Source organism: Chiloscyllium plagiosum, unplaced genomic scaffold (assembly GCF_037043375.1).
Source record: "Chiloscyllium plagiosum isolate Xiang-an unplaced genomic scaffold, Cpla_swu_hap1 HiC_scaffold_1, whole genome shotgun sequence".
Classification (NCBI taxonomy): domain Eukaryota; kingdom Metazoa; phylum Chordata; class Chondrichthyes; order Orectolobiformes; family Hemiscylliidae; genus Chiloscyllium; species Chiloscyllium plagiosum.
Genome location: NW_028270139.1, coordinates 167,835,722 through 167,862,218, shown reverse-complemented (window position 1 = coordinate 167,862,218; position 26,497 = coordinate 167,835,722). Strand labels below are relative to the sequence as shown.

Here is a 26,497-nt window from a genome sequence, read left to right as displayed (position 1 = left end):
TGTTGGGCCAAGGGCGGTGTGGTTGATTGGTGCGGGTGTCCCGGAGATGTTCTCTAAAGCGCTTTGGGAAGCATCCAGTCTCCCCAGTGTAGAGGAGACCACATCGGGAGCAAAGGATAACAATAAATGAAACTGGTGGATGTGCAGGTCAAACTTTGATGGATGTGGAAGGCTACTTTTGGACCTTGGATGGAGGTGAGGGAGGAGGTGTGGGTGCAGGTTTTGCAATTCCTGCGATGGCAGGGGAAGGTACCAGGATGGGAGGGTGGGTTGTAGGGGGGCGTGGACCTGACCAGGTAGTCACGGAGGGAACGGTCTTTGCGGAAGTCGGAAAGGGGTGGGGAGGGAAATATATCCCTAGTGATGGGGTCCGTTTGGAGGTGGCGGAAATGTCGGCGGATGATTTGGTTTATGCGAAGGTTGGGAGGGTGGAAGGTGAGCACCAGGGGCGTTCTGTCCTTGTTACGTTTGGAGGGGTGGGGTTTGAGGGCAGAGGTGCGGGATGTGGACGAGATGCGTTGGAGGGCATCTTTAACCACGTGGGAAGGGAAATTGCGGTCTCTAAAGAAGGAGGCCATCTGGTGTGTTCTGTGGTGGAACTGGCCCTCCTGGGAGCAGATCCGGCGGAGGAATTGGGAATACTGTATAGCATGTGTGTTGATGTACATGGTGGATAAAGTCATTGTATTCTATATTAACCAACCCCACTGTTCAGCTTCTCTTGTTACTGTTCTTTTTGGGGAGGTTGATGGAATTGTATCATCTCTAAAGTGCAGCAGAACATCATCTTTGAAATTTCATTTCAAACCTCCTTTATTACCTTGGTTGTAAGTCCTGGAGTGACTTCATGTAAGCTTCTTAGTCTTTGGAAGATGGAATTTAATTTAGATAGATATGAGATGCTGCATTTTGGAAAGACCAATCAGGGCAAGCTTTAAATACTTAATGATAAGGTCCTGGGGAATGTTGCTGAACAAAGGGACCTTGCAATGCAGGTTCATAGTTTCTTAAAAGTGGAGTCTGAGGTAAACAGGATAATGAAGAAGGCATTTGGTACGCTTGCCTTTATTGGTGAGAGCATTGAGTATAGGAGTTGGGAGGTCATATTGTGGCTGTACAGGACATTGGTTAGGCTACTGTTGGAATGCTGTACGCAATTCTGGTCTCTCTGATATAGGGAGGATGTTGTAAGGATTCAGAAAAGGTTTACAAGGATGTTGCCAGGGATGGAGGATTTGAGCATGAGGGAGAGGCTGGGGCTGTTTTCCCTGGAGTGTTGGAGGCTGAGGGGTGACTTTATAGAGGCTTATAAAATCATGAGGGACATGTATAGGATGAATAGACAAGGTCTTTTCCCCAGGATGGGGAGTCCAAAACTAGAAGGGATAGGTTTAAGGAGAGAGGGGAAAGATTTAAAAGGGACCTGAGGAGCGAGGTTTTCATGCAGAGGGTGATGCATGTATAAAACAAGCTTCCAGAGGAAGTGGTGGAGGCTGGTACAGTTACAACATTTAAAAGGCATCTGGATGGGTACGTAAATAAAGTCAGAGACATGGATTTAGAGGGACATCAATCAAATGCTGGCTAATGGGACTAGATTTATTTAGGATATCTGGTCAGCATGAACAAGTTGGACTGAAGAGTCTGTTTCTGTACTATACAGCTCCGTGACCCTTGTTGTGAGAGTAGTTTCAGGGATGAGACACACTTCAATGACAAGGATTGATTGGGACTGATTTTCTTGGAGAAGAGAAGGCAGAGAGGAACTTTGATTGATGCTTTCAAAATCACTAAGGGTCTGGACAGAGTGGACAGGGAAGAACCTTTTCCACTTTTAAACACATCAAGAACCATGGAGCATGGCTTCAAAGTGATTTGCAAATGGAGCAAATGTAATTCGAGAAAACGCTTTTCTCACACAGTGATTAGTTGGAGTATAGAATGCACTGCCTGAAAGTGTGACAGGGGTAGGTTCAGTTGAGGCATTCAAGAGTCTGTTGAATGATATTTAAATAGAAATAATGTTCAGGATTTGGGGAAACAGCAGCAGATTGGTGACAAGTTAGAATGAGGTCAAAAAGTGTGGTGCTGGAAAAGCACAGCAGGTCAGGCAGTATTCGAGGAGCAGGAGAATCGATGTTTCATTAGGAATGTGGGTGGGGGAAAAGGGAGCTGATGGATAAATAGGACGGTGGGGGTGGGGTGCTGGAAAGGTGATAGATAGATACAGGTGGGAGGTGATTGTGATAGGTCGGAGGGGAGGGTGCAGCAGATAGGTGCGAAGGAAGGGGGACAGGTAGGATGGTTCAAGAGGGTGGTGCTGAGTTGGGAGGTTGGATCTGGGATAAGGTGGAGGGTGTTGGGAAAAAGGGAAACCGGTGAAGTCAACATTGATCCCGGAGGGTCCCAAGGAAGAAGATGAGGCCATCTTCCTTTAGAAGTCGAATGGCTTGGATTTGGCGGTGGAGGAGGCCCAGGAGTGGGAGGGGGAAGTTGAAGTGGTCAGTCACAGGGGAAGAGGTTATTTGGTACATGTGTCGCAGAGATGTTCTCGGAAACATTCCGTGAGATGGCGGCCTGTCTCCCCAATGTAGAGGAGACCACATTGAGAGCTATGGACGCAGTAGATGAGGTGTTTGGAAATCTCTATCGGATATAGAAGGATCCTTTGGGGCCTTCGACGGAGCTGAGGTGGGAGGTGTGAGCATAGGTTTTACACCCCTTGCTGCAACAAGGGAAGGTGCAGGGAGTGGAGGGTGGGCTGGTGGGGGCGCCTAATGAGGGAATCAAGGAGGGAATAGTTTCTGCGGATCACAAATAGGAGTGGGGAGAGAAATATATCTCTGATGGTGGGGTCTTTTTGTAGATGGCAGAAATGTCGGAGGATATTGTGCTGTATCCAGAGAGTAATGGGTTGGAAGGTGAGGACCAAGGGGGTTCTATCCTTTTTGCAGTTGAAGGTCTGGGGTTTAAGGGCAGGGGTACGGGAAGTGGAGGAGATAACATGGAATACCCAGAGAACCACGTGGACCTAAAAGGCTGAATGGCATCATTTTGCCTGTGATCCTATGAATTGAAACCATCTTCCTTTGTGCTCAGTGTTATTCCAACCAATGGAGAGGCTTTCTCCCATATTACCAATTACTTCAATTTTGCTGGGGTTCCTTAATGCCCCATTCAGTGGAGTGTAGTCACTCTCTCCTCACCCCTTGGAGTTAAGCCCTTTGGTCCATGTTTGAGTCAACGCTGCAATGAAGCTTGGTAGATCCCAGACTCAGCATTATAATGAGCAGAGGGCAATAGTGAGAAGTGACTGAGGTGAATTCTGGAAGGTGGATCACTCACCCCAACTGCAGAGGAGATCACGGTGGACCCATTGTCAACTAAGAAGAGATTGGACAAACTTTGTTTTTGTTAGAGCCCCAGAGGCTGAGGGACAACCTGATAAAAGTATATAAAATGAGAGGTATTGATAGGATGGATGGTCAAAGTTTTTTTTCCCCAGGATGTTAATATCAAATTCTCGAGAGCATAGGTCTAAGTTGAGAGGGGAAAGTTTAAAAGAGATGTGCGAGGCAGGTTTTTTACACAGAGGTTGCTAGGTACCTGGAACATGTTGCTAGGGGAACTGGTAGACACAGATATGATAGCAATATTTAACAGACATTTAGCCAGACACATGAACAGGCAGGGAATAGAGGAAGGAGAAAGTGAGGACTGCAGATGCTGGAGATCAGAGTCAAAGAGTGTGGTGCTGGAAAAGCACAGCTAGTCAGGCAGCATCCGAGGTACAGGAGAATCGATGTTTCGGGCATATCAAGTCAGTAATGGACTGGGGGATATGAGAATTCAAATGGGTTTCAGGATTTAGGGCATTTTTGATAATGACCAATGTTTAAATAAACTGGATCAAGGAATAAGATTCAGCTGCACAGACAATCCTTTGTAAACATAGTGTGGAACTGGGAATTCTTTGCTCAGCTCAGTGAAGGATTTGACAGGACACCATTCATGTACAGCTAAAATCTGCTTTATTCAATTACAGCTACTCAAGCAATAACAGTTCACTATGTTAATTTCACATCATATCATGGAAATGCAACTGTAGTTCAGATTAAAGCATCACAGTAATGGCTGAAGGCAAATACACATACCAGAACAGTAAACATTGAGTTCTTGGTGCTTTTGTATTGAGGAGCTGGGCTTCAGTTTATACACCACGGTAACAGGAGAAGGCATTGGATGATTATTTTGATAAATATAACTGCAAAAATATTCTAAAAAGTGGGAGATTGGCAGTGGATAAAGAGCTCAAGGTGTAGATTTGATGGGCTGAATAACCTCCTCTTCTTCTGTAACATAGCAGTGATTCTGAGCTTTCAGTTTTAAATCATTTATTATTGTTGATACAATGACTGTAACCAAGTAAAAGTGTAAGTAGTTAGCCTCTGGTATTACTTCAAGGATCTGGAGTCTAACTTCTGAATCTTAACTATTCTTCTCCCTCCGTCTTTCCATGAATTCAAGGTTACTTTTTGCACCAACTTGCAGTGATACATTATAATGTCTTAAACTTCTACCAACAGTTGTCTGAGTTATACTGTTACTTTGCATTATTCTATTTTATTACAAACCAGCTATGGACTGAACTAACTCAGAATGCTTAACTTTATCAAATTTACTATTTTACTGCAAGCACTGTAACCAATCATTACTTGATGATTTGGAGATGCGGGTGTTGGACTGGGGTGTACAAAGTTAAAAATCCCATAGGACCAGGTTATGGCCCAACAGGTGTATTTGGAAGCACTAGCTTTCGGAGCGCTGGCTGCTCCTTCACAACCACCTGACGAAGGGGCAGTGCTCCGAAAACTAGTGCTTCCAATTAAACCTGTTGGACTATAACCTGGTGTTATGTGATTTTTAAAAATAATTGATGATTAATGTTAAAAGTACTATTAATTACTTGAAGGCACCTACACATTTTTAGCCGAATGACTATCTTCACTGTTGTTGAGTTATTGTACTCAGTAATTAGCAGAGGACACAAAGTACACCTAGATTCTCATTAGAACACACAGTTAAAATGACAATTGCAAGCAGCGCTTTTTCATTATTTAAATTAATTCAAGACATGTCTCGTTATACATTCTTCCAATTTCACTGTGAGTGCTGCCATCTCATCAAGGAATCAGCACTTTCCTGGTTCAAATCCCTTGCTCATCAGTTAACCCAATGTTAGTTCTGCTGTTTCTCCTTCTGTATGAAGATGATCCAAAGCTGTAATGGCCCCAGTGGTTTCTTGGGTTGTTTCACACAATTCTACTCAGATAATGGAGACATAAGGAGGAGCAAGTACTGTCAGGTTTCACTTATTATCCTCTTTATTGGACTCCACTTTTGCAGAAATTCCTTTCAGAGATTATTCTGCTGAGTCATGACAGTCCAAGGATGTTCAGGCTAGGTGGACTGACCATGCTAATTTCTCCATAGTGCTCAGGGATGTGTACATTTGGTGCATTAGTCAGGGGTAAATGTACCCCACCCCCCTCTCATTTATCTCTCCACCCTTCAGGCTCTCTGCCTGTATTCCTGATGAAAGGCCTTTGCCCGAAACGTCGATTTTACTGCTCCTCGGATGCTGCCTGAACTGCTGTGCTTTTCCAGCACCATTCTAATCTAGTAAATGTAGAGTGATAGGGTCAAGGTGGGATACTGTTTGGAGGGTCTGTGTGAACTTGTTGGGCCAAATGGTCTATTTCCACATTGTAGGGATTCTATGATACTATGATTCTAAGATATGCTTCCCCTTACGAGAGAGTCTACGACCAGAGTCGTAATCTCAGAATGAGGGATTGCAAATGTAAGACAAGGATGTGGAGGCATTTTTTCTTTCAATGGGTCGTGAATCTGTGAAATTCTTTACCATAAAGGACACTCAAGCCTGGGTTATGAAGTATATTCAAAGCTGAGATAGATTTATTTTAATTACGATGGGGAAAAGGAAGGAAAGTGGAGTTGAAAATTATCAACTCAACCATAATCCCATTTAATGATGGAGCAGACTCAATGGTCTGAATAGTCTACTTCTGCTCCAAGGTCTTATTGTCTAAGTCAGATACTGTGTGTGGATTTGTAGATTGTAGAGTTTCTGTGGAGGGAGAATTCAGATGGCACGAAGGTGCATTTCCTAGAGAAGTAATTTATCTTTGTGTTTGTTCTGTTGCAGTTCCTAAAGGAACTTGTTCCTGTCCCACTGTGACAATTTCCTTGTCTCTAGTTGTCAACAGAAGTAAAACCAACTCTGCCCATTAAGGTCATGCATCCTCTGGTTCTTCAGTTTCAGAGATAGAGGTTACAGGCAGAACTGACATAAATCATTGAATGCTCAGAATTAAAGCACCAAAACTGGCTATTCAGCCCATTCTGTACTAGAAATGGTTTCTAATCTGAAACTATCTACTCAGATTCCTGCCTCACATTGTACCTGCAGATGCCTGTTACTGCTTCAGTTTGAATATTTGTGAATCTTTTCAAATTCACTTATAAAAAATATGAATAATGTGGCTTTGCAGAGCCTGCAACATATTAACAATATTTAAGAATATAATTACATTGTGTAAGCTTTTCTTGGTAGAGATTCATAAGCAACTATCATTTCCCTACACTTTAGACTGATGCATTCAGAGCTATTTAATACATAACTGAGAAGAAACTGACCTGGAAGCTGATTGTGTGTCTGATATAGTGCTCTGTTCTTAAGAAAGAGAATCAGGAATTGGCAGTGAGATTAAACCTTTCTTACAAATGTTGACGTGGCCAATCCACAATTTTAACATATTTCTCACCCTGTCCCTCAGTTACTCAGTCCATGTCACTCAATACCTTCTCCATGTCCCTCGGTCTCTCTCACCCTATCCCTCAACACTTTCTCTCTACACATTTCAATCCCTCTTCGTCATATCCCAAATTCCTGTTAGAAATATATCTGACTGTTTCTTGACCTAATTTCTAATGTCCTCTCCAGTTCCTTTCCCTAATAACATTCCATAACTTAATTATACTTAATAAAACGTGAGTGAAAACATTTCTCCTAAGTTTTAATTTAGCATTGTGGCATTTGAAATTTTACAGTAATGCATTTCTTGACATTTCCATATATACTCTCTAATTTCTGATTGATTTAAGGTGTTTGCATTGCTAAGATATTGAAAAGGCTCCTACAGGGATTCGATATTTGTGTTATATGTTTTGATCAGCTGCTTCTTTATTTCATCCCATCCAATGTCCCAGGATTTGCTCATTTCTGCACATTTTGCTCCATATCTCTCAGCAAATTTCTCATTGTAAGTATAAAAAACTTTTTTCCAGTAGGATGTTGCCTCTGCAGTGAGCTCCTTTTGAATAGTCCAGGATTTATAGTAATCATTGACTGTTCGGTAGTCCTTGTAGGGTACGTACTTACCGTTTGTGTCACCATTGCAGAATTGTGCATTGGTTGCTACTGAAGCTGTACAAACATCCACCACAAGACGCTGGCTGTCTGTCCATTGACAACTAGTTAATCCTTCAGGCCTGTGTTGTTTACTGAAATGCTGCTGGTGCTCAGGGCTCTCTGCATCACAGAAAACTCCACAGAAAGGGCATTTCTTTGTGCAACTGAATAAGCCTTTAAAGAGTTCCTTATTTGGTTTTACAGATAATTCTTTCACCTTTGCTTCAACATTCCAGCCTGTCACCTCATGGAGGAGGAGCTTCTCTGCCTCTGCAATAGACAGTAGAACTGCTTCTGCAAATTTCTTGGCATTGCTGTCAGTCTGGAATAAAACAAATTTCAACTCCTCTTTGGGCATCGCAATTTTTGTTTTGAACTTATTAACAAACAGATCAAGGAAGCCCTGAACATTTCCAGAAATGTTCTGCTGTGATACATCTCTGACAAATTCAATGGCCTGTTGAGTGATTTCTTTGACAATTTCCTTAGCTAGATGTATAAATTTCATTTCTCCTTTAAATTGCATTTTGCAGTGTGCAATAACCTGCTTGTGAAGCCAGTTGGATGCAAAATTCTCAAGGTTATTAATATACTGGTAATATTCTTCGAAGCTGTTAGTTTGTTTTAAATAGATCAGAAGTGCGACAATGAAGTTATTGCGGAGTGTGTACTTCCCCTCAGGATCATTTTTTTTCATATCGTCCACTATTTTCAGGCTGAGGCTGTTGAGTGTGGCATCTCTGACAGCTGGCATAAAGCAGCATTTTACAAATCGTTCTGCTTGTTGCTGATTCTGATCCTGCTCCTTGTAAATCACCATGAATAGTTCAAAGTATTGATCTTTTTTGCTTTCCAGCCACTTCTGTGGATCATGTTTGTTGATAAATTTGGATTGCATTTCCATGAATCTTGGTGCAGCGTAGCCACACATGTGAAGTTTAAACTCTGCCCTGAAAATCTCACTCATTCTAAACTTTGAATCTGAATCATTATCGTTGATTTTTTTGTCTATGTTGTCCAAAAGTTCAATACAATATTTGATATCATAATCTATGTCCATTTTTGCAATGTTATTGATCTGTTCCCTACATTCGGTCTCAAGTGTATTTGATATCAGTCCTGCTTGTTCTAAATCTGATGGATTAATTGTACCAAAGTTTTTAATCAACCTCCACTTCGACACATTAATGTGTTTCTCCAGAATCTTAAAGGTTTGCTTCCCGTGCTTTGACAGGCATTTCTCTTTCAGACTTGCATTTATCACTCTTCCTTGTGTTTCCATGTCATCTCTCAGAAGATTTTCAATCTCGGCCTCAATGTTTCTTTTACTGCAGGGCTGATAGTTCAATTTAGAGAGCGTATCATGCCACATTCTTTCAAAGGCAGCTTTTAGTTCTTCATCATGTAACACTTGCTGAATTTCTTTACAATTTTGTAAAAGTTTCTTGACTTGTTCTTCAATCTTGTTGTTGAATTCTTCCCAGATAGCATCCACTTTCGATAATCCCACTTGCCTGTTGATAGTATCTTTACATTTCTGTAGTAAATTATCCTGGAGTTGTCTACATAACATGGAAATGCTTTGTTTGAATTGCTCCCTGTATTTCTCCATCAGCTGCACATTATCAGCACCACTTTCAAAATGTCTTTTTAGATTATTGAGTGTGTCCTGCTTTTTGTCATCAATCGTATTCCTGATCTCCAGTTCCAATTTTGGGAGCAGTTGGGTGAGATCACCATCTTCATTCTTTATTGTATTTTCAGTTTCACATGTATAGGAATGTGCAAATTTGCGGAGATTCCATTCCCACTCTTTGTACTTCATGGAGAGCTGATTGTAAGCTTCAGCAACCAGACTATTCTGAAAACTGAAAATGAAGTTCTCATTTTTCACCTGCTCCCAAAGCCCAGGCATCCACTTGATAAAGTCTGGAATTGTTAAAGCTCTTTCAGATTTGCTACGTTTTACTAAACATTGAATGATGTGCTTCTTCAGCTCAAAGACTTGCTCACTGTAACCAGTATTAACTGCAGCCATTGGAGGAGTGCCATGCCACAGACTTGGGATGTACCAGTTGCTCTGATCAGCATCATACTCCATCACATCTGAGAATTTCATTTTGTCCACCTTCTCCAGTTTAGCTGCAGCCTCTACCATTTGATCCAGTTGTTCCAGCAGTTTTTGACGACTCCTCAGGTTCTGATCATATGCACACACATCTCCAACATTCTGGTGGATAAATTGGCAGCTTGGCCGCTTGCCAGTTAGTTTCATGCGGATTAAGGAATGCACAACAATCTGCAAAACATCTTTCATCTCGGTGGGGTTTTCCATCCCTATATTTACTAAAGTTAAATTGCTTAATCCAATGACAAATGTTGCTAGTTCATTATCATGCTCATAACTGTCTGTAAGGGTTGCGAGTTCTGGAGCTTTCAGGCCCTCAGTGTCAATCACCAGCATGAAATCGCAGCCAAGATCTTTTTTCAGTTGCCCTGTGACCTTGAGAAACTGCATGAAGGCTCCTCGTGTACATCTGCCACTACTCACAGCAAACTGCAAACTGAACATTGTATTTAGGAGTGTGGACTTCCCTGTACTCTGGACACCAAGCACTGTCACCACAAACACACGGGAAGCAGTGCCCACCTTCTTAGCTACTTCCTTCAGTACAGCAGTGACCCACTGAACCGGTATGTTGGAAACATCTCCATCAATGAGCTCCAGCGGGAACCCTTCCAGCAACAGTTCAGCTGCAACTATTGGTAACTCCAATATATTCCTGTTCATTTTTCTCTCGGAGCCAATATTACTTGCTGTCACTGAAATCTCATAAACCTGACCCAGTTCCCTCATGAAATGCTCAAGTCCAAGAGAACTATCAGACATTTTCTGATCCAAATCTTTCAGCCCACTTGTCTTCTGCTTTGAGTCTTTCAAAAACGTTTTATAAGCGCTGCATAAGTTTGACATTATCTCCCTTGATTTAGTGTCCAGATTGAACTTCAGCCATTGTAGGAAAAGCGCTCTCTCTTCTGCACAAGTTGAAATCAGTTCTGTAATGAATTGTTGCATCTCTTTCGACAAGTTCTGCTTGATCAGATCTCCTTGGATTTTTTTCTGCTTTTGCTCCAGCTCATACTTGTATACCTCTGTAGTCTTGTTCTTACGGAGTTTCATGCGAGACTTCTCTTTCTCAGCTTTAGACCAATCTTGCCAGGGCTTCCCATGGAAGGGTAACACCCTCTGTTTGTATTCAATAATGGCTTCAGGGTTAAGCCCTTCCAGTATTTTGGAGGCCAATTGTTTAGCATTTTGTATTTTGGGATGATGTTCATCGATTTGAATCCCACTTTCTCGTGCAATTTCAGCCATTTGTTCCAGGTTTAGAAAGGTCTTCTCTTTCTGAGTTAGAATCATTTGTTCAATTCTCGAACAAAGGTTTTCCACAAGCTTTGCATCATTTAAATTTGTCCGAACAATGCATTGTTGAGGTTTTAACTGTAGATCTTTGAACAGTTCCTTTGTTTGCTGTTGGGTTATCTTTTGCTGATTGCTGTGTGAGTTGATTATGAGAAAGAATTTGGCTGGTGACTGTGCAAGAGAAGTAAGGAATTTTCTTTCCTTTTCCCCAATGATATCAATGAATATAAAGAGAGCAGCAGAGGCTTTAGCAAGAAACCGAGTGTTTCTCTGATAAATTTCAGCATCTCCTCGGAGGTTAATGAATGCTGCAGCCTCGGGGAATACGTCCAAATTCTTTTTGCCAGATGGAAGGTACCAGCTGATCTCGGCTAGTCCATCAGATATGTCACGTGGAACATGGCCACAGTCCATCCCCGAGTGCAGGAAGATATTCTGTTGTTGCTGCTTCTGGCTCAAGGTGAAATTGAGAATTTTGGATTTGGAGATACTGCATCTTCCAATCCTGATGAAGGAAATGGTTGGCATGGCTGCAGTTACAATTGGCTCTTGCACAAAGCTGTTACTTGATATATGGGATTGTGGGCACCATTTTTTAACAATAGATCGCATTGCCCACAGGAGAAGGGTGCCACCAGGTTCATCTGTGGAATCCCTCTTCTTTTCTGTAGAATAATTATCCCTATATGGCTGCAGAAAGGGTAATGCAAACTGGCATAGAGACATCTTCAGCATTAGCTCCTGTTGTAGAAAGTAATCTGCACAAAGGAAGATACTAGTAATGATATCTTGAGGATTAATCTCAGAAATCTCAGTTTCATTTCCTTCAAAGAAACCATTGAAATCTTCATCAGCATCGATCTCACTTTCTGATTGTTGAGCAAGTGGCCATTCAAGGTTCCTTGCAACAGAATTGGCAGAGAGGATCTTTTGGAGGAAACGCAAAGGGACATCTTTTAACTCAGTCAGCTTACTGTCACTCAGTTTATCCCAGCTCATCTCCCGAGTGAAATTTAGGGATAGCTTATGAGGATAGTAATTTTGTAATCCCAAGTCATTCACAATTTGAGGTGGTGTCTCATTGTGGGATATGCCTGATTGCTCAGTCCACTCACAGAAAGAATCTGGGAGCTTGTTGATGTTCTTTTCTCTGTCATCACTGAATGTGAATCTTTCCAATGTTTCACTATATTCTGATGGTGTGTTTTCTTCCAGTCCATCTTTGTTGGCTGATAAATGTAGTAATGTTTCTTTTAGAAGTTCCATGTCAGATAAAAAGGTTCCATTCTGAGTCATCACTGCCTCACGGACTTGAAGCGATACTTCTTTGTCCATTTTTGCAAACATTGTTTCGAGTACTATTCTGGGATCTTTATATTCTGACTCAGTGACTCTGGCAGTCAGTGCTTTGAGGAGCAGGAAGGCTTGGCATTGTGCCTTCTGCATTGTCTCCATTTCATGCCTGAAGGTTTCGATTTGATCTAACTGAGAGATCAGGTATTTACAGCCATCCTCTGTTAGAGGCTGAATCAGTATTCCACTAGGTTGGTGGAATAGTGGGTGCAGAAGTGCAGTCAAGAGCAAAGATGTCTCTTGATCTTTACTTTGTTGTAGTTGAAACAATGATTTTCCCAGCTCACTGCAAACTTTACTTTGAAATTTGTTCCCAACATCTGGCCCCTGGAATATTTTCTCCAGTTTCTTGATGTATTCCTTTGCTTCCTCAAAACTGGAGAAGATTAATTCTTTCTCATCACTGATATTGTCAGTCAGTTGTTGCAAGATTGATGAGATGTTTGGAAAATCCAAGCTGTTTATTATTTCTTGAGGCTGCAGCAGATGTGCCAGTTGAACCTTTAGATAGATTTTATCCACACCCACAATTCTATTCTCTGCAATGCATTTTAAAACTTTACTGAAGAATTCCTGAACGGGGCTTTTACAAATAAATTCACAATACCACAGTCTGTCTGTGTCTATCGGGAAGTGTTTTCCCAAAGAGGCTTTAATGTGTGCACACTGGGAAATGTTCCTAATACAGTCTGCAACAAACTCTGATTCTGAGATGGAGTTCCATTTGCTTACTTCCTGCACCAGATCTTGAATACTGGTATTAACTTCCGTCACTTTTCCAGTTTCTGTATCTTCAGCCTGTAATCCAGTTTTCCTTTCCCAGCATCTCTGCAAGCTTTCAGTTAGTAATTGATAATTGTCAAAGTCTGTCCTGTGGTTCTGTTGAATTACTTTCCAGACAGGAACTAGGCTGTGTACAGAGCCACGATCAATGACTCGCCAAGTGCTATCCTGTTCCTGTAAGCCTTTCTTCCAGTCTAGAAGCGATGATGCTTCAACAGGGCCACCGATCTTAGTACTGCGGACACTTATTTTATCCAATAGAGTCTTTTTGCAGGTAGAGTTAACGTTAGATTTAAAGTGAGACGCAGACGCTGAAACACTGGCACTGACGAAGCCTAACGCGCTAGTTTGTAAATCTGTGTTGACCAATGTTTTCATGACTTCTTCAGCATCTTCTTTCTCTTGGGTTTTCAATTTATCACTTTCTGTTTCTATCAAGTAATTTCCCCCAAAGTGAATATTGCTGCTGTTTACATGTGACCCGAATCGTTCCAGGAATTGCTCGCACAAAATATCTTTCACATGATCTGACTCCTGATAGCGCAGATTCATTTCAACATCTTTCAGAGAGTTGACAGCAGTTTCTGACAGTTTCAGATCCTTGCAGTTTAACTCAACACTGGCCATAGGTACAATGATCATCTTATAAAAAGAGACATATGTATTTTTTGTGCTGTTAGAACTGCGGCTGGAAGTGTTATGCTCTCCCTTAACATCCAGTTCAAAGCTCCAGAATTTAGTCTCAACACTGCTTCTGATACCAAGACCCAACTGTTCTACACACTTCTTAGAATTTTCGGCATGAGTGTGAGACGTGAAACTCTCAGTGTGTTCAGTAGGATTCATGGATGGACCCAATAGACAGCATGTCTTTGGGACTTCCAGCAGTCTTTCCCGCGTCTTTAACAGATCATTCACATTCTTACTGACAAAAATTCCTTTGAGTGCCAGTCCACTAGATGCCTTTTCAAGCAGCTGAGTTGCAGACCAGTTACGACATTCTGAAGTCTGTCCCATTTCCTTTTAAATAAATTTCCTTTTGATCAGAGGTGAAATTCGATTTCCAGAGATTCAGGATCCTGTCCTGTGCTTTATCACTGGTCTGACTTCCTGTCCTGTAATTTATTGTGAAATTGACCTGCTGCTCAACATTGCTTCCATGTCTGAGGTTTCTCTTTGGTGCACTTTGTAGGTTGCTCCTTTCCTCTTACCACACGTTCAGAACAATGAGTCTTCAAGTGCTTGGGAATAGCTGTGGACATGTAACAATGGAACAATCAAAAATAACAGGCTGGACTGAATTGTCATTGAGAAGATCAGAAATACGTTAATATTTCATTGTTAGACGTGTGAGGCTGCTTCTTGTTTATCCAGTCAAATGTAATATTTTCTGAATTGCTTCCAGTTAAAAAGATCCATAGGTGGCCATTTAAGTGTTACCCCTAAGGTATCATTCGAAACCCCGTTTCTCTATTCTCTCCCATTCAGATATCGTATAAATTTCCACATTGTTATGACACGGGAACAGCAAGCCAAACCAAATCAACCTCCCCCTCATTGGATTCACAACACAGTGAAATTCAAACATTCAAAGACACTCAAAATTATTCAATTGTTCCTAACTAGAGTTGACAAATTACACATTTTGGACAACAAGTTAAAAACTTAAACAAAAATTAACAAATTGTTACTCAGATCTCAACTTCAACAGGACACAGACAAACTACAAAGAATCTAATTTTATCTATGATTTAACCCAATCTTCTTTGACAACTCTTACACCTATAGTCAGACACAGTTAAGAGTTGAATTAGAAAAGAAAATAATTCTTATTTGCCAGTTCTGAAACCATTTCAATGATGAGTACTAGGTGTGCATGAAACCCTTGGAATAGGGATTGAATTACAGGTAATGTGCATGGGATTGTATCTATTGCATGAATTCTGAAGTCACTAGTCAACATATAGAGCTTTCACAGGACATGGGAGCTTTTATTTCTTACAGAATGGGATTCTTTTATACCACAAGACCATAATAAATAGGGAAAGGAGGCTATTTCCCCCCCACCATGCCCCCCCCCCCCCCACAAAACTGCCTGCTCTGTCATTCAATAGGATCACAACTGACCCAATATTCTTCACATCCACTTTCCTCTAACCTTTGAGTCCCCAACTGATCAAGAATCTATTGCAGCCTTAAATATACACAAGGATTCTGCCCCCCACAGCTCTCTGAGGCAAACAGTTCTAAAGACAGTCAACCCTCTGAGAGAAGAAATTCCTCCTCATCTCAGTTCTAAATAGGCACCACTTTATTCTGAGACTGTGCTCCCTGGTCTTGGACTCTCCAATGAGGGGAAACGTCCTCTCGGCATTGACACTGTCAAGCCCCTTAAGAATCCTGTGTGTTTCAATGAGATAATTTCTCATTCCTCTAAACTCCAATGAGTAGAGACCCAACCTGTTTAGCCTTTGCTAATAAAACAATCCCTCCAAACCAGGATTATCCAAGTGAACATCCTTTGAAATGCCTCCAGTGAAACATTACCTTTCCCTAAAAAGGGGGACCTACTATTCCCGATCTGGTCTGACTAACAACTTGTACAGTTGCAGTCAGTCTTCCTCACTCTTATACCGCCTTGAAATAAGGACCAACATGCCAGCGGCCTTCCTGATTACCTCCTGCAGCTTCATGTTTGCTTTCTGTGTTTTGTGCGCGAGTACCCCCAAAAACACTGTTGCAAATTTCTGTATTCTTCTCCATTTAAGTATTCTTTTGTTCTCCCTTTCAAAATGAACAACTTCACATTTTCTCACATTATATTCCATTTGCCAACCTTTTGCCCACTGACTTTTAACAATCAACATTTCTCTGTAAACTGTTTTCATTCCTTTTGCAACTTGCATTTCCACATATTTTTGTGTTGCCTGCCAATGTGACGACAGTACGTTCACATGCTCCAAGTCAATGGATGGAGATTGTAAACAACTGCACTCACAATGCAGGTCCCTGTGCAGCTCCACCAGCCACAGGTCACCAATGTGAAAAACAGCCCCTTATCCCCACTCATTATTTCCTGCTCATTGACCAATTCATTATTCAGGTGGGTTTACTATCTGCAACATCATTGGCTCTTATGGTTTAACATGTTGTGAGGTACTTTGGTTGAATGCCTTGCGGAAGACCAAATACAACATATTTATTGGTTACCCTCAATCCATTTTGGTTGAAAGTTCACCAAAATTTAATTAGTCAAGACACTATTTCCCATTCCATTCTGACTTTGCTGGATTAGATTTTGATTTTCCAAATGTTCGGATTTATTTCCTTAATATTTAAAGTCATAGACATATACAGCACAGGAACAGATCCTTTAGTCCAATTTGTCCATGCCGACCAGATATCCTAAATTAATCTAGTCCCATTAGCCAGCATTTAGCCATATCTCTAAACACTTCCTATTCATATATCCATCCAGATGCCTTTTAACTACTGTAATTGTACCAGGCTCCATCACTTCCTCTGGGAGCTCATTCTATGCACGCACCACCCTCTGTAAGGAAAAGTTGATGCTTTTAAATCTTTCCTCTCTCACCCTAAAGGGTGGTAATTAGCCGGGCTGGATTTGTCCTGTTTTTTGTGTACAGGACATACCTGGGCAAATTTTCCACATTCTCGGGTAGATACCAGTGTTGTAACTGTACTGGAAGAGATTGACTTGGGGAGCAGCAGGTTCTGGAGCACACATCTTCAATACTGTTGCCAGAAGGCCGGAAGCCCTTGCAGTATCTGTGATGCTGGGGACCACCAGAGAAGGCTGAGATGGATATGACTGAAGATTGTTACAAATGCATCAGTCTTATCTTTTGCACTGATGTGCTGGGCTCCTCCATCATTAAGGATAGGGATATTTGTGGAACTGCCTCTTCCAGTGAGTTGTTTAATTGTTCACCACCATTCACAACTGGATGTGGAAGGACTGCAGAGCTTAGATCTGATCCGTTAGTTGTTGGATTGCTCAGATCTATCATTTACTCTTTATGCTGTTTGGCACCAGGTAGATATCTCACCTTCAGGTATGCCCTCCTGCACTCTCCATTGAACCAGGGTTAATCCCCTGACTTGATGGTAATGGTTAAGTGGGGGACATGCTGGGCCATGAGATTGCAGATTGTGCTGGAGTACAATTCTGCTGCTGTTGATGACCCACAGCACTTATGGATGCCTAGTCTTGGGCTGCTGGATTTGTTCAAACTCTGTCCCATTTAGCACAATGATAGTGCCACCCAACAAGAGGGAGGTTATTCTCAATGTGAAGGTGGGACTTCATCTACACAAGAACAGTGCGGTGGTCACGTTTACCAATACTGTCATAGTCAGATGGTTCTGCAGCTGGCAGATTAGTAAGGATGAGGTCAAGTATGTTTTTTCCTCTTGCAGGTTCCTTCACCACCACCTGCAGACCCAGTCTCGCAGTTATATCCTTTTGGACCTGACCAGCTCGATCTGTAGTGCTATTGCCAAGCCACTCTTGGTGGTGGACATTGAAAACCCCCACCCAGAGAATATTGTGCACCCTTGCCACCCTCAGTGTTTCCTCCAAGTGTTGTTCAACATGGAGGAGTACTGACTCATCAGCTGAGCCAGTAAGAGGTTTCCTTGCCCACCTTTAACCTAAAGCCATGAGGCTTCATCGGGTCTGGAGTCAATGTCAAAGACTCCCAGGGCAACTCCCTCCTGACTGAATCCCCCTGTGCTGTCACCTCTGCTAGGTCTGTCCTGCCAGTGGCACAGGACATATCCAGGGATGGTAATGACAGCGTCTGGGGTGTTATCCATAAGGTATGAATCTGTAAGAATGATTATGTCAGGCTGTTGCTTGACTAGTCTGTGAGCAATGGTGGGCTTAAGATAATAAAAATAGAAAGGACAGATTGGGACAATTTTTATTGGAGTGTAGGAGGTTGACGGGTGACCTTATTCAGGTTTATTAAATCATAAGGGTCATAGAAAAGGTGAATAACAAGGGTCTTTTCCCCTAAAGTGGGGCGTTCACAACTGGGGGCTTATTTTTAAGGTGAAATTTAAAAGGCGCACGCGGGGCAATGTTTCTGCACAGAGAGTGGTTCGTGTGTGGAGTGAACTGCCAGAGAAACTAATGGATGCAGGAACAGTTACAAAGTCTAAAAGATGTTTGGCTATGCTTCTGAATAGGAAAGGTTTGGAGGGATATGGGTCAAACACAGGAATGTGGGGCTAGTTTAGTTTGGGAACATGATTGGCATGGGCTGGTTGGACCAAAGAGTCTGTTTCTGTGCTGTCTGATTATGACCTTCTCTGCGGCTGAAGTCTGCACTCTGTTCTGCTAACGTGATGCACTTGGTATGGTATGATCTGCCCGTAGAGCATGCAAAACAGCACCTTTCACCGTATCGACATACATGTGAGAATAATAAATCAATTTAAGTATATCTTCCACCTTAAGGACTGATTCAAAGCATCTATTTAACTCCTCTGCCATCTCCATGTCCCTGAAAATTGTCTCACCAGCTTCATTTTCTAAAAGGACTATGTTTACTTTGACCTCTCTCTTCGTTTTTGTCAACATAAAGAAGCTCTTGTTGACAATTTTTATTCTCCTCGCTGGTTTGCTCTTGTAGTTTACTCTCTATTATCTTTTTAGTCCTCCTTTCCTGGATTCTGAATTTATCCTCACTGTCATTCCTGTTAATCTATCCAACCAGTTCACTTTCGCTAACTCTATCCTCCTTTCATTGTAATTCCATTCATTTAACTTTAGTTTCTTATGCTCAAACAGAGGATTAAATTATATCATTACTTCTGAGGGGACCTTTCACTCTGAAACATGGTTCATTCCTCATTACTAGATCATAGATAGCCTGCTCCCTACTTGGCTCCCTTGCATATTGCTCGAGGAAGCTATCCCTGATTCACTATGAAGTTCTTGTCATTGATCCCCTTTCCAACTTGATTGGCCCAAGTAACTTGACGATTGGTGGCTCAGTGGGTAGCACTGCTGCCTCATAACACCAGGGTTTGATTCCAACCTCGGGCAACTGTCCGTGTGGAGTTTGCACATTCTCCCTGTGTCTGTGTGGGTTTCCTCCTGGTGCACCAGTTTCCTCCCACAGTCCAAAGATATATATGTTGGGTGAATTGGCCATGTTAAATTGCATGTAGTATTAAAGGATGTGTAGATTCGGTGTATTAGTTAGTGGAAACGTAGAGTAATAGTGTAGGGGAATGGGTCTGGGTGGGTTACTCTTCCGAGGGTTAGTGTAGACCTTTTAAAAATTCATTCATGGAATGAGGGCATCACTGACTAGGCCAGCATTTATTACCCATCCCTAATTACCCTGAGGGCAGTTAAGAGTCAACCACATCATTGTGGGTCTGGAGTCACATGTAGGCCAGACCAGGCAAAGATGGCAGTTTCCTTCCCGAAAGGGCATTAGTGAAACAGATGGGGTTTTTCCCCAACAATCAACAACGGAATCCTGGTCATCATAAACTTTTAACTCCAGATATTTATTGAATTCAAATTCCACCATCTGCAGTGGTGGGATTGGAATCCAGGTTCACAGAATATTACCTGAGCCTGTGCGTTAAGCGTCCAGTGATAATACCGCTAGGCCATTGCCTCCCCTGTTGGCCCAAATGGCCTGTTTCCACACTGTAGGGATTCTGTGATTAAAGTCATCCATAATTAGTGCTCTATTCTTTTCACATGCGTCTATTATTTATTTATTTATTGCCTTTTCCTACAAAGTGGCTACTGTTTGGGGTCTGTCCATTACTCCCACCAAAATGCTCTTTCCCTTTCTGTTTCTTACTTCCCCCCCAAATACCTCGATTATCTGAGCCGAGGTCATCTTTCACAATTGTTCTCATTTCATCTCTTATTAACAGTGCTGCCCCATCAACTTTTCCACCTCTTCTGTCTTTCAAAAAATCAAAATTATTGAATGTTAACTTCTTAGTTCTGATCACATACAACATAGAATGATACAGTGCAGGACTGGGCCTTTGGCTATGATGTTGTGCCAAACTAAATGCCAAAAGAATTATATTTAAATTTCATCATCTGTTGCAGCAACATTTGATGCAGGTATATTTGATGTGTCTTTGGATGAATAGTCTAGTGATAATACCATGAGGCTATTGCTTCTCTGGCTATCATATACTTTGATATATATGTTTGAAATGGGAACAGAGAGAGACCATTATCCATACTGACCACAACTTGTTATATATTTTCAACTGGACAAGACTCACTGCAGATGTTCACCGAAGATCCTTAGACAGCACCTTCCAAACCCTCGACCACTTCAATCTAGAAGGACATGGGCAGCAGATACATGGGAACACTACACCCTGTAAGTTTCCCTCCAAGCCATTCACCATTCTGACTTGGAAATATATCGCTTTTCCTTCATTGTCGCTGGGTCAAAATCCTGGAATTCCCTGTCACAATCATCTATCTTCTTCACCTCCTGCTGCATCTGCATGCTTACTTTCAGCAACCTGTGTCTCATTGCACCAATCCTTTCCCAATCAATAGTACATCCTGTGAAGAGCTGGAGTTGAAGCACTGTGCCCTGTGGTACCCCACTAGTTACTGCCTGTCCCTCAGAAAAAAGGTCTGTTTTTCCAAATTCTTTTTTCTCCTGTCTGCCAATAAGTTCTCTATCCATGTCAGCACACTGCATCCCAATCCCATGCCCTTTAACTGCATGCTCACCTCTTATATGAGACTTTATCTTTTGAAAGCCCAAATAAACCACATTCATTGGTCCCTTCATCCATTCTTCTAGTTGGATCGTCAAAAAATTCCAGGAAATTTTCAAGCACAACTTTCCTTTTGTAAATTCATGCTGACTCTGTCCAATCCTGTCACTTCTAATAGATTCCAACATTCCCCTGCTGTTATTGAAAGACCAACAGATCAGTCAATCCCTGTTCCCTCTCTCCCACCCTCATAAATGATGGGGTGACATTAATGCTTCCTTTGGATCTGCAGTAACTATTCAGGAATCTTTACTCATCATCTCCCAGAATTCTAATGTGTTTTCTAACTCTGTGGAAGCCATTTTCTTGGTCATGGCTTCCCTCCCAGTTAAGGAATCATTTTGTTGAAGTGCCCCTCATCCAGAAGAACTATAGTGCTTGGCATGTAGCTATGGAAGTCGAGAGTGTGGTGTTTATGCCTGAAACATTCATTCTCCTGCTCCTCGGATGCTGCCTGACCTGCTGTGCTTTTCCAGCACCACACTCTCTGATCTCCAGCATCTGCAATCCTCACTTTCTCCATGTAGCAGTGGGGGTGCTGTTTTGCAGCCTCCTGCACATAGCTAAGTTCCTTTCTCACTAGGAGGTAATGGTAAAGTGTAGCTTATCTGTTCAAGGTGCCTCTGTTTGCCTGCTCAGTGTTTCCCAACTGTGAGCATTTTTTTTAGATTAGATTACTTACATGTGGAAACAGGCCCTTCGGCCCAACAAGTCCACACTAACCCTCTGAAGAGCAACCCACCCAGACCCATTCCCCTACACTTACCCCTTCACCTAACACTACGGGCAATTTAGCATGGCCAGTTCACCCAACCTGCACATCTTTGGACTGTGGGAGGAAACCAGAGCACCCAGAGGAAACCCAAGCAGACACAGGGAGAATGTGCAATCTCCACACAGAAGTTACCCGAGGCAGGAATTGAACCCGGGTCTCTGGCACAGTGAGGCAGCAGTGTGCCACATTTTTTGAGCACGTAGCTTCGTTGCTCAAGCGTGCATAGCCCCATGAATTAGTTTATGATGTATTGCCAAGGTGTGTGGCTCCTCTAATAAAGGACATCTGTCCTACATTTGTTTTAGATCTGCACTGACCCTCTGAAGAATATCCTATCCCTGTAACACCATCCTGTTAGGTCAATTTAGCATGGACAATCCACCTAACCTGCACATCTTTAGACTGTGTGAGGAAACCCATGCAGACACGGAGGACATGCAAACTCCATACAGGCATCACCCGAGGGTGGAATTGAACCTGGGTTCCTGAGGGTGTAAGGCAGCAGTGCTAGCCTCTGTGGCACTCCATCAATTCAGTCACCATTTATTCATTCCCCATTATAACATTTCCTGTTTCTGCACATGATGGATCCACATTCATCTTAGAAAATATTTTCCTGTTACCCAAAGACTCTTATGCAGTTTTTTAAATATTGTCTCATTTAGATTTCCCCATTTATATTCAAATTTTGATTGATCAGTTTACTGGGCCTTCTTTGCTGAATTCAATATACATCATAATTATCAGCTTTAATACTAAATCCAACAACTTAATATGTATTCATTTAATCTGATATAATCCATAGCTTCCTTTGATAGCCGCCTCCTCCTCTCCCCTTTATTTCTCTCCCCCTCAATCCTCTCCTCTCTCCCTCTGTTGATCTATCTCTTCTCTCCCCATTCTCCATCTCCTCTCAGCTCTCCAGCCCCTTAAATGCTCTCCCCCATACCTTCCTTTCCCCTCCCTTCCTTCCTTTCTCTCTGTCCTCTGGCTTCCCTCTCTACGTGGGATGGAATGGGCAGAAAATTGAGGGAAACACAGGCATGGAGGTTGGGAAGTGGAGTGACACACAGGCCAGGAACACCAGCCCCCTCCCTGTCTCCCATTCCCATTCCCCATCCCCGGCACTCTCCCCATCTCCCCCTTCTTCACCCTGCTCTCCTCTTTGTTTTCTCCTCTCTGTCCCTATCCCTGTCCCTCCTCTCTCTCCTCCTCTCCCTCTTGCCCCTTCTCTCCCCTGCACACTGCCTCCTCTCTCTCCCAGCACCCCCTTTCTGTCCCCCTTTTCCCCACCTCTCTTCCATCTGCCCCTAATCTCTGTCCTTCCTCTCTCCACACACCCTCTAGCCCTCTGCTCCCAAAGGCTAAGTCGAATGCAGAAAGACCGAGACAGGGAAGAGGAGATCAGAAAAAGACCCTCAGACACAGTTGAGCACACACAGAAAGAGCAAGAGGAAGCAGCAGGAGAGATGAGACAGAGGGTGGATTGGAAATACAGAAATTGACAACAGAAAATGGTAAAGAACAAGATGCAGAATTACCCAATGATATCTGAACCGGATGATTCTTGATGTCGGAATGACCTTTCCATTGAGATGCATTTGGCTTTATATAAACAGGAGGACTTTCACTTTCTGTTTCTCCATGTCCAATCAGTAATGCCAGTGTATGAATAGATTAGAACTGAGTTATATTCACAGAAATCATGTGATTAGTAAGAAGTCAATTGAATTACTTGGAATCCCTGCAGTGTGGAAACAGGCCATTTGGCCCAACAAGTCCATACCAACCCTCTGAAGAACAACACACCCAGACTCATTCTCCCATTACTCTACATTTACCCCTGACTAATGTACCTATTCTACACATCTGTGGACACTCGGGGCAATTTTAGCATGGTCGATTCACCAGACCTGCACATCTTTGGATTGTGGGAGGAAGCGGGAGCACCCAGAGGAAACCTCCACACACACGTAGAGAATGTGCAAACACCACACAGACAGTTACCTGAGGCTGAAATTGAACCCAGTCTCTGGCACCGTGAGGCAGCAGTGCTAACCACTGTGCCACTGTGTTCCCCTTTCATTTCAGTGATATAATCTACATGCACAGGGTAGGGCTGAGTGTATGGCGTACACAGATCGGGGCAGAACAGATTCATCCTGGAGTCTACAGTTGTCCTCATCACCATCAACCACACGGTTCTGTGTTGCCTGCAAATGTCATGATCATACCCTCTGGGTTTAAGGCCAATTGTTAATCCATTCCACAGGAGTGAGTCCTGAAGAAATCCACTAGAAATAGTCGTCCTGTTGCTAAAACAATCAACAACACCCTTTGCGTTCTGCCATGAAACCAACTTGCCAACTTTATTTCCAGCTTGCTACATTCCCCTGGATCCCATGGGGGATTTTAAAGTGTTTTTTTTAAACTAGTCTGCCATGTGGGACATGATCAGAAACCTTGTTGAAATCCACAGAGAACACATCAACTGTATCACCCTCATCAATACTCATCGTGACCTCGTCATACAGTTCGATCAAGTTAGTTCGATCAATATCAAACACCATCTTCGAACATATCCATGCGGCTTGATATTGATTTATTCCTTGCCTTTCTGATTGGCAGCTTTGCATGATCTCTCGAATTAGATTCCAATAATTTGCTCCCTATGGAGGTTAGGCTGAGTTGTCTTGGGATTGTTTGTTTGATTTCTTACCATCTTACCTCCCCCACTACTCTTGCTCCCTTCACTCTCCCTGCTTCACTCTCCTCTCCCCATCTCCATTCACCCTCTCTCCTCACCCCATCCCTGCCCCCTCCCCAATTAGTGTCAAGCACACAAAGGCAGAGATAGGTAAAGGTGAGGAAAAGACCCTCTGTCACTGTCGAGCACAGACAGAGTCACAGAGTCATAGAGATGTACAGCATGGAAACAGACCCTTCGGTCCAACCCGTCCATGCCGACCAGATATCCCAACCCAATCTAGTCCCACCTGCCAGCATCCGGCCCATATCCCTCCAAACCCTTCCTATTCATATGCCCATCCAAATGCCTCTTAAATGTTGCAATTGTACCAGCCTCCACCACATCTTCTAGCAGCTCATTTCATACACGTACCGCCCTCTGCGTGAAAAAGTTGCCCCTTAGGTCCCTTTTATATCTTTCCCCTCTCACCCTAAACCTATGCCCTCTAGTTCTGGACTCCCCAACCCCAGGGAAAAGACTTTGTCTATTTACCGTATCCATGCCCCTCATAATTTTGTAAACCTCTATAAGGTCACCCCTCAGCCTCCGACACTCCAGGGAAAACAGCCCCAGCCTGTTCAGCCTCTCCCTGTAGCTCAGATCCTCCAACCCTGAGCTTTGTAAACGATGCTTTGATGAAGGTTTGCAGTTAGCTTATCTCTGTTTGAATTCTGTAAGCATTCAACTCGACCTATGATAGTCAAACTCAGCGAAAGCTGAAGAACTGTTATGTCTAGGCCTAGAGATGAGGGGATAACAACTTGAGTTTCCCCAGTCTCTGCCCTTGAGAGTGTGATAAGGAACGCTATAAGGCAGGCATCTGTGTAATTTTTTGGTACTCATTGCATTGAGGCATCTGACTTAGTGTAATGAGTCAATCTTGCAAGATTTTTAATAAAGACCCTTGCTTTGCTCTTGCTAATTATTGAGTCAAGTCGATTTAATTTCCACGACAGAAAACCTGGGGGCTCGGTTGGGGACCCCGTGACTGGGTGAGATTCTGAAGATTCCCAGGAGGCGCATGTGCCAGCGCCTTGAAGGTCTTTCACTTCATCTTGAGCGCTGAATTGGCCCTTTTGTGTGAGAGGACTGGGAATCTGTGGATCGCCCTAGTGCCGGGGTTTCGAATCAAATAAGGTCGGGGTAAGAATCGTGGATTAAGTAATCCTGCATAGAGACTCATTCTAAGAGAATAAATACAGCAGGAAAAGGGTTCAGTGAACTCTCGCATGGTATTAGAGTAAAACCCCAAGGGAAGGGGCTTGCCCTCTCAAGAGTGTTTAGGAGACAGCAAGGTTAAGTGTGGTTTTAGACTTGGAACCACCACTGGCTGAGTTAGACTCGCCTAAGATGTCCCAGGTACGTGGTCTCTTGGTTTACGAAAACCAAGGCATTGAGGCGGACACACCCAATGTGAAAGGGGACCACCGGCGGTAAAAGCAAGTCAAAGGGAAAAGGTAACGGTACCACGAGAGCGAGAGAGAGAGAGAGAGCTGAACACTTTTCCAGTTACATTAAAAATGGGCTCTGGCAAGAGCAAACAAAGGGAGAGTCCACACAGGACTTGGAATGGCCAATCAAAACTACAATACATGCTCAATAATTACGGCCCAGAGTCTGTGAAGCAGTTAGAATTGTGGATCAAGGAATGTGGTATTCCGGAGGGAGGAAGTTTTAGGAAAAGGCAGCTGGAAATATTGAGGTCGAGGTTGGAGGAGAGAGAGAAGGAGAAAAGGAAGGGAAAAATAGAACCTGTGAATTGGAGTGCTTATAATATGTACAAGGCTGAGGCTGAGATCAGAGAAAGGAAATCTCAAGTAAACGATAAATCAAATACACGTGCAAACACCAGCACACATGCAGACGTGCGTGGTAAACACCCTAACGAAGCTGTACAGTGTCTTAAGTCTGTTTCAGACCCTGACCTTGATGACTGCCCTCCGAGACCTGCAGCCTCCCTACGCGATCCGCCTGGCGAAGGTTCCAAGTCAGCGGCCGCTGCCTCAGGGTCTGCTGAATCACCGGTAGCATCTCGTACCCACAACAGATCATAGCAAGAAGGCCAAGAGGAGTATAACTGGCCAGCCATAAGTGTCCATGCCAGAGTAG

The 26,497-nt window shown here is 42.9% G+C and overlaps 1 protein-coding gene across 2 annotated transcripts; it reads right to left on the bottom strand.

The window, feature by feature from the left end:
* Positions 1-5,430: 5,430 nt before the first annotated feature.
* On the bottom strand, positions 5,431-26,497 carry LOC148152269 (interferon-induced very large GTPase 1-like). Of its 2 annotated transcripts, none has more exons than XM_087992150.1 (2): positions 26,314-26,497; positions 5,431-14,307 (listed from the first exon to the last, which is right to left on the bottom strand). In XM_087992150.1, the coding sequence occupies exon 2, from the start codon at positions 14,070-14,072 to the stop codon at positions 7,221-7,223; it is 6,852 nt and encodes a 2,283-aa protein (XP_087848276.1). In that variant the 5' UTR covers positions 14,073-14,307; positions 26,314-26,497; the 3' UTR covers positions 5,431-7,220. The 2 variants fall into 2 exon arrangements, with proteins under 2 accessions (XP_087848276.1, XP_087848281.1); XM_087992155.1 differs by lacking the exon at positions 26,314-26,497 and adding an exon at positions 19,669-19,733.

Bases quoted from the DNA above. Each gene is read 5' to 3' on its own strand.
- LOC148152269 (XM_087992150.1), bottom strand. From the start codon at position 14,072: ATGGGACAGACTTCAGAATGTCGTAACTGGTCTGCAACTCAGCTGCTT.